This window comes from Macrotis lagotis, chromosome 1 (assembly GCF_037893015.1).
Source record: "Macrotis lagotis isolate mMagLag1 chromosome 1, bilby.v1.9.chrom.fasta, whole genome shotgun sequence".
Lineage (NCBI taxonomy): Eukaryota > Metazoa > Chordata > Mammalia > Peramelemorphia > Peramelidae > Macrotis > Macrotis lagotis.
Window position 1 is genome coordinate 764521855 of NC_133658.1, and position 18086 is coordinate 764539940.

Genomic DNA, 18086 nt, shown 5'->3' on the forward strand with positions numbered 1-18086 from the left:
CTGTTTTTGACTAAAATTCAACTTCAAGCAGCTAATTAATACCAGTTAAAATTATTTTTAAAGGTTTGCATTTATTTTCTTATACAGTGGTATAATACCTAATTTTAACAATCCCCTACTATTTAGTTGACTGTTCTTTTCTCTTGAGGAGACAAAGAAATTATTATTGCATTTATTTCTAACCTACCTATCCCTGATGTAGCTCAACAAGAAAATTCCAATGCCCCTAATTCAGTGTTATCTACTAACTGACTCTCAAACATACTTATTTATCGTCTGATCTTGCTCTTTTGAGGAAAACTTAAGAATCCCTGAAGTCAAGCCATTAACTTCTTTGAACTAGGAAAAATGAAAACTGAAAATGAAGAATGGGGTTCTCAAGACAGAAATATCACCAAGTAGAGATGCTATCCTCCTAGAGTTTTAAAATTTAATTTAGATTATGAGAGATGATTTTTAACAAAAGAAAATAGAAGCAATTGCAAAACACAGTACAGTTCAATTTGGTTCTTGTCCTTCGTTGTGAAAAAGATCAAAATGACATCGCTATGTTTGAGACAAATTGTTGTGTCCTACTGTAGTTGATCAGACTAATACAAGTTTGGAATGCTCTACCACAGGTTGGGCACAAATATGTAAACACCTCTAAACTTATGTATGTCAGATTTCCTTTGAGCTGCTTCTACTCTGCCTTCCTCATAGAGCATACATCCTCATTAATGAGGGCATGCCATGTTGGGCAGTCCTATGCCAGTGTCTCTTATGTTGTACCATCAATTCTAAAGTTCTTATACAGCACAGTACACACAGACACATACACACACATATTGTGAAAGGAGAGTCATGGTAAATTATCAAGGATGCCTTTATAGGGAAATTAACTATTGATGACATTTGTCCTCTCTTGAAGAAGACCATGACATCAGGGAGGTGATGCCTTGACAAGCACATGAATTGGATTTGAGTAAGGGGATATTGTGCTAAGTCACCAGCCTCACTTTCTCCTCCAGAGCCATCTGGGTCCAGCAGCCAGATATGGATCAGGACAGCTAGAGATGGCCTTGGATGGGAGGCTATCAGGGTTAAGTGACTTGTTCAAGGTCACACAGCTAGTAAAATCTCAAGAGTCTGAGGCTGGATTCAAACTCCTGTCCTCCTGACTCAGAGGCCAGTGCTCTATTCACTGTGCCACCCAGCTTTCCTCATTAAGTATTGACTTAGATTTTTGAAAGGAGTAATGAATATATATTGTATTTCACTTTGGGATCACTTGAGAACCCTAGCACTAAAGGAAAGGCCCCCAGTAGGAAGTTAATTGGTGGCAGCAGGTTAGATGGGCCATTTGGTTTGGTGCTGCCAAGGCAACCGCAGGCAGGACTCAAGATTCAATAAATCTAGGAGTTTTTTAGAAGTGAATTAAATGTTTGACCAAATGTAGCCCTCAAATAATATTATAAATTTCCAAATGGCCCTTGGCAGAAAAAAAGGTTTTGATCCAGTGGAGAGCACACTGGGCCTGGAGTCAGATTTAATCTCAGATACTTCTCAGCTGTGTGATCTAGAGCTAGGTACTTTATCTGTCTGCCTCAGTTCTCTCTACAGTAAAATGGGAATAATAATAATAGCACTTAACTTCCCAGGATTATTGTAAGGATCAAATGAGATAATATTGTTTAAAGAAGAAGAGCAATTAGCACTGTGCCCTCACCTTTTGAAAGTCATATGTAAATGTTTATTTCTTCCCTCACTCTCTCCCATTCATCATTTACAATTTTGTCCACCTCTTCTCCAAACTTTTTTTTTTTTTACTAAATGCCTACCATATGCCAGGGGGTGTACCAGGCTCTGGAGGATACAAAGACAAAGATGACAAAATTCCTACCCTCAAGTTTGTTTTCTGTTGGCAGAGTTATAACTTGAAGTCAGTATGGAATCATTAAAATCTCTTTGTAATTCAATTTCCTCATTTGCAAAGTAGGTAGACTGGTTGAACCCTGCACTCCTTAATAAGGTCCCTTGGGGCACTACATTTATGATTGTGATCTTCTAAGTAAGATGATTCAGGAACTGAACCTGGGCTTTAATTAGTATTAGGAATTCACAGATAAGTTAGCTTCTTTTGCCAAAGAAGATTATCCCATTCTCTCCAAATTATTTACTATGGTCTTAAGAGAATTCACTGGGACAGAAAGGTTAAATGATTTGCCAGAAAGTCGCATGGATAGTATGGGTCAGAGATCTGATTTGGAATCCAGTTCTCTGTCCAGCATAGCCCCCTGCCTCTCACCCTATAAAATAAAGAAAAGGTAATTTATTTTTGGAGGAAGGAGGCAAGAAAGTTCTCATGCAGTAAGTGGTGGTTTATCTTAACTTTGAGAGAAATCAGGATTTCTAAAAGGTGATAATGAAGTGGAAATGCATACCAGGCTTGAGGGATAGCCAGTGCAAGACAGATGAATGAGCAGATGGAAGGTCTTCTGAGAAGAAACAAGAAGGCTACTTTCCATAGAGTGTAAAAGGAAAACATCATATAATAAAGCAAGAAAGTATAGGAGGGAGCCAAGTTGCAGAGGTTTTTTAATTACCAAAAAGAGGAGTTTGTATTGGATCTTAATGTTAGTGAGCAGCCATTGGAGATGATTGGATTGGGGTATAAGACAGTGGGACTTGTGTTTTAGGAGAATCACTTTGGCAGCTCTTCGATGTATGAACTGGAGTGAGGAGAGATGAAATAAGAGGATTCATTAAGAGGCCACTACAGGAGTCTAAGCATGTGTGAGTGGAGAGAAGGACCCTGACCTGAGTGATAATTATGGAGGTGGCAAGATATGTGATTAGACATCTGGGAGACTAGAAGAATGGATCCCAAGATATGGATCACAAGTCTGATTTTAAACTTAATAAAACTTAGTCACTAAAAGGTTAAATGAATTGCCTATAGATAATAGAGCTAATAAGTTTCTGAGGCAGAATTTGAACCCAGTTCTTCTTGACTCTATCTTTGTTGCATACTGATTGCTAGGTGGCTCAGCAGAGCACAGGGCCTGAGTCAGAAAGATTCATCTTCTTGATTCTAAATCTGGCCTCAGACATTCACTCTCTGACCTTAGGCAAGTCACTTAGCTCTGTTGACCTCAGTTCCTCATCTGTAGAGTGAACTGGAGAAGGAAATGGCAAATCATTCCAGTAGCTTTGCCACAAAAACCCCCAAATGGAGGCACAAAGAGTGATTGAAAACAACCAAACATGTTACCTCTCTCTTTGGCAGAAGTAAGGAAGTCTGGAAGAGGGTTGGGTATGAAAGGAAAGATCTAGTTTAGTTTTGGATATGTTGATGTTGAGACGTTTCTGAGACATCAAGTTTCTAAGTTTCTAATGTGGAAAGTGTAGTTAGTTCTATGGAGCTAAAGGGTAGGCAAAATATAAAGAAGTTTTGAAATATGAAGTATTTCACGATGGAGAGAGGTTATGTTCATGAACCAAGAAAGGGTCACTGGAGAGTGGCACTGAGGTTTTGAGGAGCCTTGCAATAGCCACAAGTTTGAAAGAGTAACTCAGTCAGTAAACATTTATTAACTGCCTAACTGCCTACTATGTACTGGACCCTATGCTAAAGTGCTTTTTTTTTTTTTTGGAAAAGTCTCATGTGATCCTCACAATAACTCTGAAAAGTAGGTGCTTTTTTTTGTTCCCATTTTACTGGGTACAAAGTGGCAAAAGAGAGTACCTGCCCTTAAGGATTTCACAATCCAAGGAAGGAGACAACAGTTATCTGTAAAAATAAACTACATACAGAATAAATTAACTAATTTATTAACAGAGGGAACATACTAGAATTAAGAGGTGGTGGGAAAGATTTTCTGTAAAAGGTGGGACTTTAGCTGGTAATTAAAGAAGCCAGAAGGCAGAGATGTGGAGGGGAAAACGTTCCAGATGTGGAGATCAGAGAAAATGCCCAAAACCAGGGATAGCGTATGGAATAACCTAGAGGCCTGGGTCATTAGATCATAAACATGGCAACCAGTAACATGTAAGAAGACTGGAAGTCGGGGTGGTGCTGGTAGAGAACAGATTATGAAGGACTTTGAACATCAATGGATTGAGCCTGAAGGCAATGGAGTTTATTGTGTAGGGAGGTGACATATTCAGAAGTATGCTTCAGGAAAATTCTTTTGGTGACTGAATGGAGGATGGATTGGAATATCACTTAAGGAGTGATAGTCCAGAGAAACCAGAAGGAATAAGAAGGGAAGGAATCAACCAAGTTAAGGGTAGGAAAGCGACTGTATTTTATGTACTAATGCATTTGGTCACTGTCATTTGAATGTAGAGGAAGCACTTCTCATTCTTGGTTCCTTATATCACCTCCCCCTGTCTCCTTAAAAAAATGGAAAACAGGGGCAGCTAGGTGGCACAGTGGATAAAGCACCAACCCTGGAGTCAGGAGTACCTGAGTTCAAATTCCACCTCAGATACTTAATAATTACCTAGCTGTGTGGCCTTGGGCAACCACTTAACCCCATTGCCTTGAAAAAAAAAAAAACAAAATAAATGCATCATTTTTAAATTATATAGATATATGTCAAAAGAAATTTAAAAGTTATTTTGTCTTCTTTTAATTAACGATTCTTTATATTTATTGACAGGTGCATATCAGATGTGCTGTGAATGCTAGTAAATTAGCCTAAAGTATCTTTTTTCCTCCAACTCAGTGCATAGTAAAATGGCAAATGTTGAGAAATTTTCTTTTCATGTGCCAAGTTTAGAAGAGCTTGGTGGGGGTAAGTATAAACATTATGGCAGCTTTTAAAATTAATCTAAATATGTATTTTTGAAAGCTGTTATTTACATGATTTTTTTCTCTTCAGTCATGGGTTCTTAAAGTATTGAATTAAATTATTATATGAATACATTTTTCCTTCCTTTCAATTAAAACTATTTTGTACTTTAAATAATAGCAAATTCAGCCTTAGGTTGGGATATAGAACCAGAAATTTTGTCATAATCACAAATAACAAATAATATTATACCAAAATCCTACCTTTATAGAACATATTTAAACTAAGAGTTTTACTGAGGAAAAGTTACTATGATAATTACAGTTGCTAATCTGTCTGATCCCAAGTCAGAAATTATTTTTCCTTCCCCAAATGAAATACTTTTACCCCTCTTATACACTTGCCCCATTACATTTAATATGATTGTGTATGTGTATTTCTGTTTGAACACAACCTTAAACACAACCTCAATGAGGATTGGGAACTGTATCTTAACTTTTTGTACCTTCCTAAGTTTTCACTAATGTTTTCCTTTGATGCCTCTTCATAGTTCTCAAAATTTAATGGAATACAAGGTTTGGTAAGTTCTATTAAGCCTTAAAGACCTTGAAGGAAAGACAGGTTCAGTGTAACTCTCATTAGAAGAGCCCACTAAATGTGGAGAGACTACTCACCAGGTTGACCACCAAGCAATTAATATTTTTGTTCACAATACCTAAACAAGTCATCTGTTAAAGTGTATAAGGAATTTAAATCTAATTTGTGATCAGTGATCAAATCACAGCCATTTTGAAATATTGTTTCATAAATCTCTCACCACTCAAGCACCTAACACAGGGCTCTGTAGAAAGTAGGCACTTAATAAATATGTGTGAAATTGATTTCAAGGCCTAGGCAGTGGCAGCAACTTTATGATTTATTAAAATTCTGCTAGTTAAAATAAGCTTTAAACAGAGAACAATCCTGTTGAGTATTGGTTGACTGTTGTTTAACAATTTTGCCAAATTAATATTGTTAGTCCAACCTCCCCTGATGAAACAAACTATTCAGAAGTATGTTCAGGTTTCACTACCTGCTTTATTTCAATTTTGATAGCTTTCTCAGACTTCCATGTGACCAGAAGTTTAAAAAAAACAACAATTAAGGATTGGCTATTTGAGTGAACCCTTTTCTTTAATCTCTACTTGATATGGCTGGCAGCCAGGAAAATACTCACCTTTCTTTCTGGGCATATTGTTCTGTTATCAGTTTTCATATCCTTTCTGTCAGCTGACAATCTTAAGTATCTGCTATCTGCTAGATACAGTGCTCAGCACTGGGAAGGCAGAGAAATACAAAAGACAGTCCCTAGTTTACAGTCTAAGAAGGATCTAAGTCTTTCTGCCATCAATATACTTCTCCAGGCAGTGACATTTGTCATAATACAGATATAAATATCCCCTAGTTTCTTCATTGCTTTTGCAGCATTTCCTTAATAGAAACTGGCATGCCTTTTCATAGAAAAACTTTCTGTTATTGATCAGTTTGATATACTTAGTACCTGGCGCAGTGTCTTTCATTAAGAGGTCCTAAATTAGATTAATAGCCAGGGGTAGGTATGGTATTTCACCAGAGGGAAATGATTCAGGTTTGCTAATTAATATGAGCAAAATTACAATAAGTTAGAACTAGACTATAAAGTCCTTTGAATCTAAGGTTCACACTTTAGCTGTTAACCTGGTAGATAGTGAGGAAGGTTTTGAAAAGTCAACAAAATTAGTCCCACATTAGAAAGAATACTTGAATAATTAATGAATAATGTTTGAAGGATGGATTGATGAAGAGAATATACTGGAGGCAGGAAGATCAATATGGAGGCTCTTGTATGACTCTTAAGAAAGAAAAAAATGAAACTATCTGAACAAGAGTAGTTTCAGTGGACGTTGAGAGTATGGACAGATATGAGAGATATAGGAATAGAATCAATAGGATTTGGAAGATGATTGAATATAGGGAAGAGGGAGGAAAAAGACAAAGATGACTGAAATTATAAGTGTGGTTGAATGGGAATAAGATGGTGCCATCAAGAGAAATAGGAAGGAGGTATTGGGGGAGAACAGGTTTGGGGGAAAAGATATTTTTAGATATGTTGAGTCTGAGGTACTTGTAGGCAACTAGAAATAAAATACTGTTGCCCTTGGGAAGGATGAGGTAAAGATAAAAATTTTGAAGTCAAGTATATAGTAATCTACTGATCATCAAAGCAATGGTAGTGATTAAGGAAGAGTATAGAAAAAAGAGAAATAAAACCTCCTACTCATTATTTTGAAGTACAGAAAGAGGATATGGAGTTAGGAAAAAAGAAAGAGAATATTGGTCAGAAAAGTTGGTCAACATCAGTACAACAGTCAGGCACAATTTAGGGATATCTGCAATGGAGAATACCATCTGTATCCAGAGAAAGAATTGTGGAGTTTGAACAAAGACCAAAGACTATTGACCTTTAATTTAAAAAAAAAAGTTTTCTTATTATATAATTTTGTTATCTCTTATACTTTTTTTTCTTAAGGATATGATTTCTCTCTCATCACATTCAACTTAGATCAATGTATACCATGGAAACAATGTAAAGATTAAACAGACTGCCTTCTGGGGGGGGGGGGGTGAGATTAGGGGAAAATTATAAAATTCAAAATAAATAAATAAAATTTTAAAAAAAGAATGATTAGTAAAAACTACCATTGTGTGTAGTTGGAAAAACAAAATGTTTACATAATAAAAAAAAAGAAAAGTTGGTCAACTATAATGATTGCTGTGTCATGGAATCTATGGAAGGAGATAATATCAAGAAAGGTAGACAATTTATTATTTTAATTTATATATAATAAATGATTCACCATTTATAACTAATATTATTATTATTATTAGGTAAATGCAACAAAGCATGAGAATATTGGATTTAATGATAATTAGATTGTCAGTGACCATGAAAAGAGTTGTTTTCAATAGTAATGAAAATGTATACTAGATTGCAAGGTATTGAAAAGTGAATGAGTAGTAAGGAAGAAGAAGCAGGAAATGTAGAAGTTTGATAATACATTTCTAAATTTCTTTTACTTTTCTTTTCTCTTAAAGACTGCATCTGACTGATATAATCTAATTTCTCATAGCTATCTAAAAAAAGCTTTAGTAGTCAAAACTTTAGTAGTTAATAAAGGGGGAGAAAGATGAGACATTTGGAAGTAACATGATCGAGGGGAAATTTTTTCTTTTTTTTTTTTGTATCGGAGAGACCTAAATATGTTTGTATGTTCAATGGAAAAGCCTGAAGAAGAGAAAGTGAATAATGAGAGAGAAGAAGAAGAATTGATGAAAAAAGTAAAAGAAGAAAAAAGTTTAGAGGACTCTCAGTTATGAAGACAGGAAAGTTCACAATGGTGTATCTTTTTTGAGAGGGTAAAAAGAGAGATTGGTAAGACATTGAGAGGTTAAAGTTGTAGGAAGGATGGAAATGGAGAAAATCAGAAAGGAGGCAAATGTGAAGTGGAAAAAGACATGGATTTAGGGACTTGAGGAAAAGAGGGCTCATGATTGCCAACAGCATAGGTGGATTTGAAAACATGTCCAAATCTAAACCACAACAGTGGCTTATACAAGAAACCCAGGCTCACAAATGAGTCTTTGAGGGGCTTGGACTTTGCTAAGTAGAAAAGATACAAGTTTATTACTCTGTTAGGACTTAGGGAGAGACCAATAAGATTTTTCCACTCCAAAGACCCCAAGTTTAGAGGCCTCAGTCACCAAATCAAGATTCATTATATTTACCATCTAGGACCCAAGCTCACCAAACTGACAGACCTCAAGGCTGCCAATCCCACTAAATTCCAATTAAACTCAGAATTACATAGGAAGCTCATAACCTCAAAACTTCAGAAAAGAGACTTAGTGAACTTTAAATTCTAGACAATCCTAGACATCATCATTTACTATTTTGTGTAATTGAAGGAAATGGAGAGTCATTAATTTAAATGATGATAAATGGAGCTGTATATAAGTAATCTAGACAAATATTTATCCCTTTTGAGGTATTTCTGGCCAAGGAATTTTTCATTACCTTTATTAACATCTCCAAAATTTAAACTCTTTTATAAAAAGATTTTTCCTGGTTCACAGTATTTAGACCAGAGGTGTCAAACATGTGGGGGCTACCTTGGACTCATGGCACTCCTGAATGCAAACTAAAATATATGAAAATGTAATTGGAAAATATTTTAAAATATAAATAAAATGCAATAAAAGAGATGATATTTCAATTTAAAAGTAAACCAATAAACAGTATTCAGGCGTGTTTACATTTTTATTTGGGTGTGACACCACCAGTTTAGATGATATTAAGAAAATTTGTGGTTTCTAATGCTATTGATCTATAATAATTCTAGATTAGCTATTTTTTGGAATTTTATTCTGTATAGAAAATAAGATATAATTGTGTTCTTTATTGCATACTTCTGAGTATATTGATAATAAATAGCCTTTTTTCATTAAATTGTTATAAGTGGTGATGATAGTTACAAAAAATAAATTTCCTAATTTAGAAAAGACTTTATTTTTAGTCCTAAAAGATGTATTGGAAAACATAATATACAGAATGTTTAGGGGAGATTTGATAAATGTTTACAAATTTTTAACTTGAGTTAAATGAATAACTTTTTCTCCTCTATATATTAGTTCTACAGAATGGACTTAAAAATAATTTTGCTGATGTCCAAGTCTCTGTAGTTGATTGCCCTGATCTGACTAAGGAACCATATACATTTCCTGTTAAAGGTAATTTTTTTCTTTTCATTGATTCTCTGATTTTTTAGTCACAAATGGTATTATGTAACCAGTGCATATTTATTTAAATAGTTATTTTCACTCAGACCAATATAAGAAATACTTTCCAATCATAAGAATATTTTTTAAAATTTCATTGTTTAAATATTACGAACTCAACAAACATAAGCATGACCATTTCTATATACAGAGAATAGCAGCAGAGACTATGAAACTGAATCTATTACATAAAGCTTGTTTTTTTAAAGTATATTTTAAATTTAGAATGGTAAAAGGAACATTGTTCTGCTTATATATTTCTTTCTGCTTTCATCTGTATTTTTCTAATATTTCACTGATATTTCTTTCATTACTTTACATTTTTTATACCTCTAACATTATTCCCATTTCCCCTCACAATTCTCTCCCACCCCACCCCCTCACCCCAAATAAAAGTCATTTTTCATATCATAGAAGTATAGTCAAGGGAACAGCTAGGTGGCGCAGTGGTTAGAGCACCAGCCCTGGAGTCAGGAGGACCTGGGTTCAAATCCGACCTCGGACACTTAATAATTGCTTAGCCGTGTGGCCTTGGACAAATCACTTAACCCCATTGCCTTTCAAAAGCCTAAAAAAAATAAAAAAAGAAATATAGCCAGGTAAAATATTCCCATATTGGACATATCTAAAAATATGTTTCTACTTCTATACCTAGGGTCTATTGCCTTTCCTCCAAGAGGTGGGAAGAATGCTTTATTATAATTCTCCTGAACATGTGGTTAGTTGTTGATCTGATCTGCATTACGTCTTTCAAAGTAAAATTTTCCTTTGTAATACTTAAGTTATCATATAAATTGTTCTCCTTTTTTCTGCTCTTTCTCTATTGAAATAGACTCTTTTCTTATATTCCAATTCTGTACTAAAATTTTTTCACCCAATTTGCTTATGATAGACATCTACTTGTTTCCAATTCTTTGCTATAAAAATGCCACTATAAATATTTTGTACCTTTCAATCTTTCCTTTTCTCTTGGAGCTATGCAGAGCATATATTAGTCTCAGCAAAATTGAGTCACAGCATTTACTAGTTTAGTAACTTTTTTGGATATAGTTCCAGATGACTTTCCAAAATAGTTGAATCAGTTTACAATTCCACTTGGATTATTGTTTCTGTATTCCACTTCCTTTCCAGTAATTGTCATTTTCCTTTTTGTTATCTTCTATCAATCTGTCAGGTATAAAGTAGAACCTCAGTTGTCTTAATTTCCATTTGCCTTATTAATGATTTAGAAGAATTTTTTCCTTAAAGTTGTTGATAACTTCATTTATTCTTTTGACAACTTTTTTTTCATATCCTTCAACCATTTATCTTTTGGGAAATAATGTATTTTCTTTTCTTTTTCTTTTTTCTTTTTTTAGATTTTTCAAGGCAGTGGGGTTAAGTGGCTTGCCCAAGGCCACACGGCTAGGCAATTACTAAGTGTCCGAGGTCGGATTTGAACCCAGGTACTCCTGACTCCAGGGCCGGTGCTCTATCCACTGTGCCACCTAGCCCCGCCCCCTTTTGTTTTCTTAATAATTTTTTTCAATTATATGTAATTGTTTCTTGACATTGATTTCTGTAAGAATTTGTAAGAGTTCCAAATTTTTTTTCCCTCCTCCCCAAGGCAACAAACAATCTGACACAGGTTATACATGTACAATCGATAAACATATTTCCACATTAGTCATGTGAAAGAAGAATCAGAACAAAAGGGAAAAACCATAGGATAGGAAAAACAATCACAAAAGTGAAAATAGTATGCTTCAATCTGCTTTCAGATTTCATTGTTCTTTCTTTGGATATGATTGGCATTTTCCATTACAAGTCTTTTGGAATTCTCTTGGATCTTTGTATTATTGAGAGGAGCTAAATCTATCGTACTGATCATTATACCATGTTGCTATTAATGTATGCAATGCTGTTCTGGTTCTGTTTACTTCACTCATGTAAGTGTTTACAGGTTTTTCTGAAAGCATCCTACTTACCTTTTCTGATAGAACAATAGTTTTCCATCACATTCATATACTACAATTTGTTCAGAAATTCCCCAATTGATGGACATTCCTTCAATTTCCAATTCTTTGCCACCAAAAAAAGAGCTATATTCTATAAATATTTTTGTATGTGTGGATCCTTTTCCCTTTTTTGTGGTCTCTTTGGAATACAGATCTAGTAGTGGTGCTGTTGGATCAAAGGGTATATAGAGTTTTATAGCCCTTTGGGCATAGTTCCCAAATTGCTCACTAGAATAGTTGGATCAATTTACAACTCTACCAGCAATGCATTAATGTTCCAATTTTTCCATATCTTCTCCAACATTTATAATTTTTTTTCCCGTTATATTAGCCAATCTGATAGGTTTGAGGTGGCACCTCAGAATTGACTTAATTTTCATTTCTCTATTCAATAGTGATTGTAGAGCATTTTTTCATATAACTATAGATAACTTTAACATCTTCATCTGAAAACTGCCTGTTCATATTCTTTGACCATTTGTCAATTAGGGAATGACTTTTAGTCTTATAAATTAGTTTCAGTTCTCTTTATATCTTAGAAATGAGACCTTTATTAGAAATTCTGACTATAGGGGCAGCTAGGTGGCGCAGTGGATAGAGCACCGGCCCTGGAGTCAGGGGTACCTGGGTTCAAATCCAGCCTCGGACACTTAGTAATTGCCTAGCCGTGTGGCCTTGGGCAAGCCACTTAACCCCATTTGCCTTACAAAAAAACAAAAAAGAAAAGAAATACTGACTATAAAAAGTGTTTTCCAGCTTTCTTTTCTTCTGTTTTGTTTTTTTAGGGTTTTTTAGGGTTTTGCTATTTGGTCATAAATGCTTCCCTTCTTCATAGATCTAATAGGTCTACTATTCCTTGCTCTCCTAATTTGCTTATGGTATCGCCCTCTATATCTAAATTATGTATCCATTTTGACCTTATCTTAGTACCAGGGGTATAAGATATTTGTGTCTTTTGCCTTGGTCTAGTTTTTGACATAGTGTTTTCCAGTTTTCCCAGAAGTTTTTTTTTTTTTATCAAGTAGCAAGCTCTTTTTTTTCCAAAAACTGGGGTCTTTGGGTTTATCAAACAGGAGATTACTAATCATTTACCACTGATCCACTTCTCTCTCCATTTTTTTTTTAGGTTTTTGCTAGGCAGTGGGGTTAAGTGACTTGCCCAAGGCCACACGGCTAGGTAATTACTAAGTGTCCGAGACCGGATTTGAACCCAGGTACCCCTGACTCCAGGGCCGGTGCTCTATCCACTGTGCCACCTAGCCGCCCCCTCTCTCCATTTCTTAACCAGTACCAGGCAGTTTTGATAATTGCTGCTTTATAATATGTTTTTAGATCTGATACAACTCAGTCCCCTTCCTTTGCATTTTTTTTCCATCAATTCCCTGAGTAAATAATGTTTTCCTCCAACTGTTCTTGACTCACTTCTGAACAGTCTCCAGCTTATGAATATCCTTTGAATACCCATGAATGTCCATGAAATGTGTACAGTACCTAGAGTAAACTGTTCCAAACAGTGACCCTGTTCCAAACAGTGACCCATTGAGGGCAGAGTCCAGGAGATGATGTTTCGAAGCCTTTGCTCATGCAGCCCAAGATCATAGGAGTTGTTTAACCATTGGATCCCACTGTTGACTCATATTGGGTTCAGTTCCTTTTCAGATAAGCTATAGAAGGCAAAGGAAGGGGAATGAACATAGTTTGACTATGTGCCACTCTTTGTGCTGAGCACACTACAAATATTATTTGATCTAACTACTCACTAATCATGGTCTTGAAGGTGACTGAAAAGTTTGAGAGACTTATTAGTTTCTGACTGGTTAATAATTTTATTAATTATGGCTAGCAATTAATATAAAAGGATCATCATTTAGCTATCTCTGGTAAACCAAAGATCCCCTCATGGAGGCCTCTTGATGCTGGATAGAGCACTGGCCCTGGAGACAGGAGGACCTAAGTTCTGTATGATGCTTGGGCTATCCAGGGCTATCTCCAGTCATCCTGATTCATATCTGACCACTAGACCCAGATGACCCTGGAGGAAAAAGTGAGGCTGGTGACTTAGCACAGCACCCCCTCACTCAGATCCAATTCATGTGCATATCATGGCATCATTTCCTTCATGTCATGATCTTCTTCAAGAACTAAGGACAACAGCGTTGTCATCATATTCCCTTAGAAGACAGTCAGGAATCAACTCTGATTGGTTAACAGTTAATGAGAGGGGGGGCAGCTGTGCAGTGGAGAGAGCACCAGACCTGGAGTCAGGAGGACCTGAGTTCAAATCTTGCCTCAGACACTTACTAATTACCTAGCTGTGTGACTTTGGGAAAGTTACTTAATCCCATTGCCTTGCAAACCCCCCCCCAAAAAAAAAATTAATGAAAGAATATTATATTGAGAGGTGGGTCTGTTTTAATGGTGTAACTCATGGACAAGGAGGGACTCATCTGAAGCCAGATTACTCCCACCTAAAGGATCTATCCTCTACTCAGTGTGGGTTAAGAATTCCATAGATTAGCTTCTTCTTGTCAGGTCTTCTAATTGGAAGGAATCTTAAACATGTACCCTGAGAATTTGGGCTATCTCTTCTATCCTTCAAATGCTGGTTGAATAACCAATAAGGGCTGATTTCTGCATGAGGAAATAAAAAAGGGAAAAATCTTAATCTCAATAACTATTATTAATATGAAAAAATATAATCATTTTACTGAAATGTATATGACTTTACATTTTCCCCTATTCCATTGTATTAGAGTCAGCCCAGTGTTCTAAAGTACTTTGAATCCATTACAGTGTATTAGTTGTACTTCCTGGTTTTATGTCATTGAAAATTTGAAAGGCATGACACCTTTGCTTTATCAAATCATTAATTAAAATGTTGACAAACAACAAGTTTTGTTACCTTTTATTAAGTACAGATTCCAGATGTGCCCCTCGGGAGACTTCCAAGTTGACATGGAATCACATACTCACATAATCAATCTAGTTACACACTTCCCTATATTGTAGATATTTGTATATATATTATACATTTTGATACTCTGCTTTATGAAAAATAATCAATATAAATTCTTTTATCCAGTAGTAGAACTTGTGTCATTTGAATCTGACTTTTCACTATATAACTTTAAATTGGTAAACTGCTTTTACTTTTGATATTTTATTGGCTGCCTACTAAAAATTGTTATCATTTTAAGCCAAATGGCTACTAATTGCTATTGTACTCATACTAAGTTGGATTTTTTTTTAATTTTCTGTTCCAGAAATATAGTAGCAAGTAAATAAAAATAAATTTAAGATTGAATTGAAAAATATTTTGACAGTAAGTTCTTTTTCAAAATGTTAGGCTATTTTTTTTCTTTAATATAGACAGTTTAAACAATGATAGCGATTGAATTAAATGCCATTTAAAAATTCACAGTACTAGAAATATATGCCTTTGTGCTTTCACTCAGCATAGTTAAATTATAAAGGAACACTTCAAGCATTAAAAAATTCCTTACATCAAAACTATGATCTGTAGTTTAATGGACAGCCATTTGAGCTCATGTGTAGTTCTGTCTGTGTCTGTGGACAGATAATGCAGATTAATGGTGAGCTGGGTTCAGAATTGAATAGAAAGTTAAGTATAGGTTAGATTACATATGGGATTTAGATTTAGAACAGGAAGGGATTTCAACAGCTATCTCACCTCCTCAGGCACAAAGAGCTTAAGTGATTTTTTTCAGGGTCACATGCTATTGTGTATTCAAACCAGATCTCACTGATTCCCAAGTTCAATGTCCTGAAATTCATTTTTAATACCAACAGTCTTCCAGGGATGTTAACACCACAATCTGAATCAAAGTATTGAGTTGTCCAAAGGACAGTGAAAGTATTCTTTGTTACAAAAAACACTGTGCTTGAAGTACCTGCCTTCAGTTACTGCTGTTTATTGCCTTTGTGACCTTAGCTAAAACATTTTACTTTTTAAGCCTACATTTTCTTCTCTTGGTACTTAATAACTATACAGCTCTATTTGTCTATTTTTCCTTTGTGTATCTTTCTCTTCCAGGCTTGGTGCTTTGTCTCCTTTTGGTTCAGTCTCCCTGATAAGATACTTCCTGCCATTTTCTGTATATGTTATTCCTGCTTATCTCTGTATATATTGTTCCTCCAAGGAGAACAGAAGCTTCTTAAGAAGAGGGACTATTTTGTTTCTGTTTTTCACATTACCTAGCATAAGGTCTGCCATGTGGTAGGCATTTGATGGGCAGCTGGGTGGCACAATGGATAGAGTGCAGGACCTGAAAGTTCCTGGGTCAAAATCCAACCTCGGACCTTTACCAGCTGTGTGACCCTGTGAAGTCATTATACTGTGCTTGACATAGTTCCCTCATCTGTAGAATGAATTTATGAAGGAAATGGCAAACCACTTCAGCATCTTTGCCAAGATAATCCTCTAAGGCATCATGAAGAGATAGACACAACTAAAATGACTGAACAACAACAACAATAAGGCATTTGTTATAAATGCTTATTGAATTACATTGAATTATCTATAAAAGATAACTTAAGTAGCCCTGGAGTAAAATTAGAGAAATCAAATAATGGAGGATTACCCAGTGATGAACATTTACAGTTTGAGAATAATTGAAAGTTGTTAATCTTTACTCTGGAATGCAAGGAATATTAAAGTAAAACATTCAAGAGGCAGGCATGGGGGAAAGGCTAGTCAATGCTGGGGAGACAGATGGGGAAAAAAGACTTGTCAGGGGACTGAAGGTGACTCAATAAAGGCAAAGAATAACTTTGCCATGGGTGAGAAAGTACAAGAGACAGAATGATTAGAAGTTGTTTTCAGAGAGAATTTTAGAGTCCTGAATCTGGGAGTTGGCACATACATAGCTCTTCAAGTTATTTGAAGACAGCTTTTGTGTCATCTTCAAGCTAAATATTCCTACATAGTTCATTCAACTATTCTTCTTATTAAATGATTTTTCAGATTTCTCAGCTATCCACAACTTTCCTCTTAGAGTCCTAACTCTTAACTTTTTGCTAACCAGAAGGATAGCATTACTGTTCCATTCCAACAATCCCCATTACCCCTAACCTCTAAAGAGTTCCCGTCGCTTGTCCTTTCTCATGGATAAAATGGAGATAGAAGTTGTTGTCATGAAATTGATTCTGTGAGCCAATATTATGAAGCTTGCAGAATTGTCTTTTCTCAAGTGGCTGTTTTTCCACCTATTTTTTGGTTTGATATTTAAAGAGAAACTTTTCTTCTTCTAATAGCTAACAAGCAGCTAAATGTGATATTACTTAAAGCTTAAATCCAATCATGTTCATCTAAGCATTTGAGATTGTCCCTACTAACATGAAACTAACAAAAAGCACTGAGTTTAGTAACAGTACTTTAGTAAAATTTATCACAGATTTAAAGATGGAAAGGATCTTTGAAGTCAACTAGTTGAAACCCATAAATTTTACAGTTGAGGAACCTCATTGAATGAAGTTAAGTGGTCAGAATTTGAAATCTGACCCTCTTGACTCTAAATGCAGTATTCTTGGAACTGCTTTCTAAAATAGTTGTATCAGACCTTATCAGAACAAAAATTTTGTAAATCAGAACAAAATATTTGTAAATAAAACCTTTAATTAAAATACTTAGAGGTTTTCAACAGAAATAGAAAGTGATTTTTATCATAGATTCATTCATTCATTCTCAGTTTAGACCTTGATTTGTTTCTGTTCTGTGTCAGGTTCATTCACCCAGGTTGAGTGAAAGAGTACTTGCTAGGTATGGGGGGAATATGAATAACTTACTTCATTGTTATTGCTATTGCCCCTTTTAAGCTATTTTTGAAATCCTTTATAATGGCTTAGATAAAGCTCTCTTAATAAATTAATATATCTTCTGACATTTTGCACTTTGGATAAATGGAAAGAAATATATAGTAAATTTGGTCTAGTTATAAAAATGACCTTTATGTTTATAGGAATCTGTGGTAAAACTAGAATTGCAGAAGTAGGAGGAGTTCCTTACCTCATGCCTCTTGTGAACCGAAAAAAGGTGATTATTTTGCTTTTAAATACACATATATTATACAAGTTAAGATTGCTGGGGGGTGAGGATATGTTGTGGAATGGAGTATTAGAACTTGATTGGGAACTCCAAGAAAGGTGGAATTAACGTTGTCATTTGTGTTTTTCCTAGGTTTATGATATGAATGTTGTTGCAAAGGAAATTGAGCTCCCTGGGGCTTTCATTCTTGGAGCAGGAGCAGCTCCATTTCAGACTCTTGGGATCAATGCTGAGGTCCTTTTCTATATTAATTTTCCTGTTAATACAATAGTATATTTTCTATTTATACTGCCTCATAGGAGATTAATCAAAATGACCATGTATATATTATGCTAGTTGCAGGCTATTTGGTGTTCCATGGCTATGTTGTCTACTACAATTTGGGTTTTCTTA

The 18086-nt window shown here is 35.2% G+C and overlaps 1 protein-coding gene across 5 annotated transcripts in view; it reads left to right on the top strand.

Annotated features, from left to right (window-relative positions):
• C1H11orf54 (chromosome 1 C11orf54 homolog) overlaps positions 1-18086 on the top strand; it is a 34451-nt gene that overhangs the window by 1782 nt on the left and 14583 nt on the right. For 4 of the 5 annotated variants that reach the window (XM_074216466.1, XM_074216470.1, XM_074216468.1 and 1 more), the window contains exons 2-5: positions 4647-4781; positions 9486-9584; positions 17608-17681; positions 17826-17927. In XM_074216466.1, the coding sequence (XP_074072567.1) occupies positions 4724-4781; positions 9486-9584; positions 17608-17681; positions 17826-17927 (333 nt within the window). In that variant the 5' untranslated portion in view covers positions 4647-4723. Of the gene's footprint in view, positions 1-1830; positions 1975-4646; positions 4782-9485; positions 9585-17607; positions 17682-17825; positions 17928-18086 lie in introns of those variants that run through there. The other variant, XM_074216467.1, reaches the window with a different exon arrangement.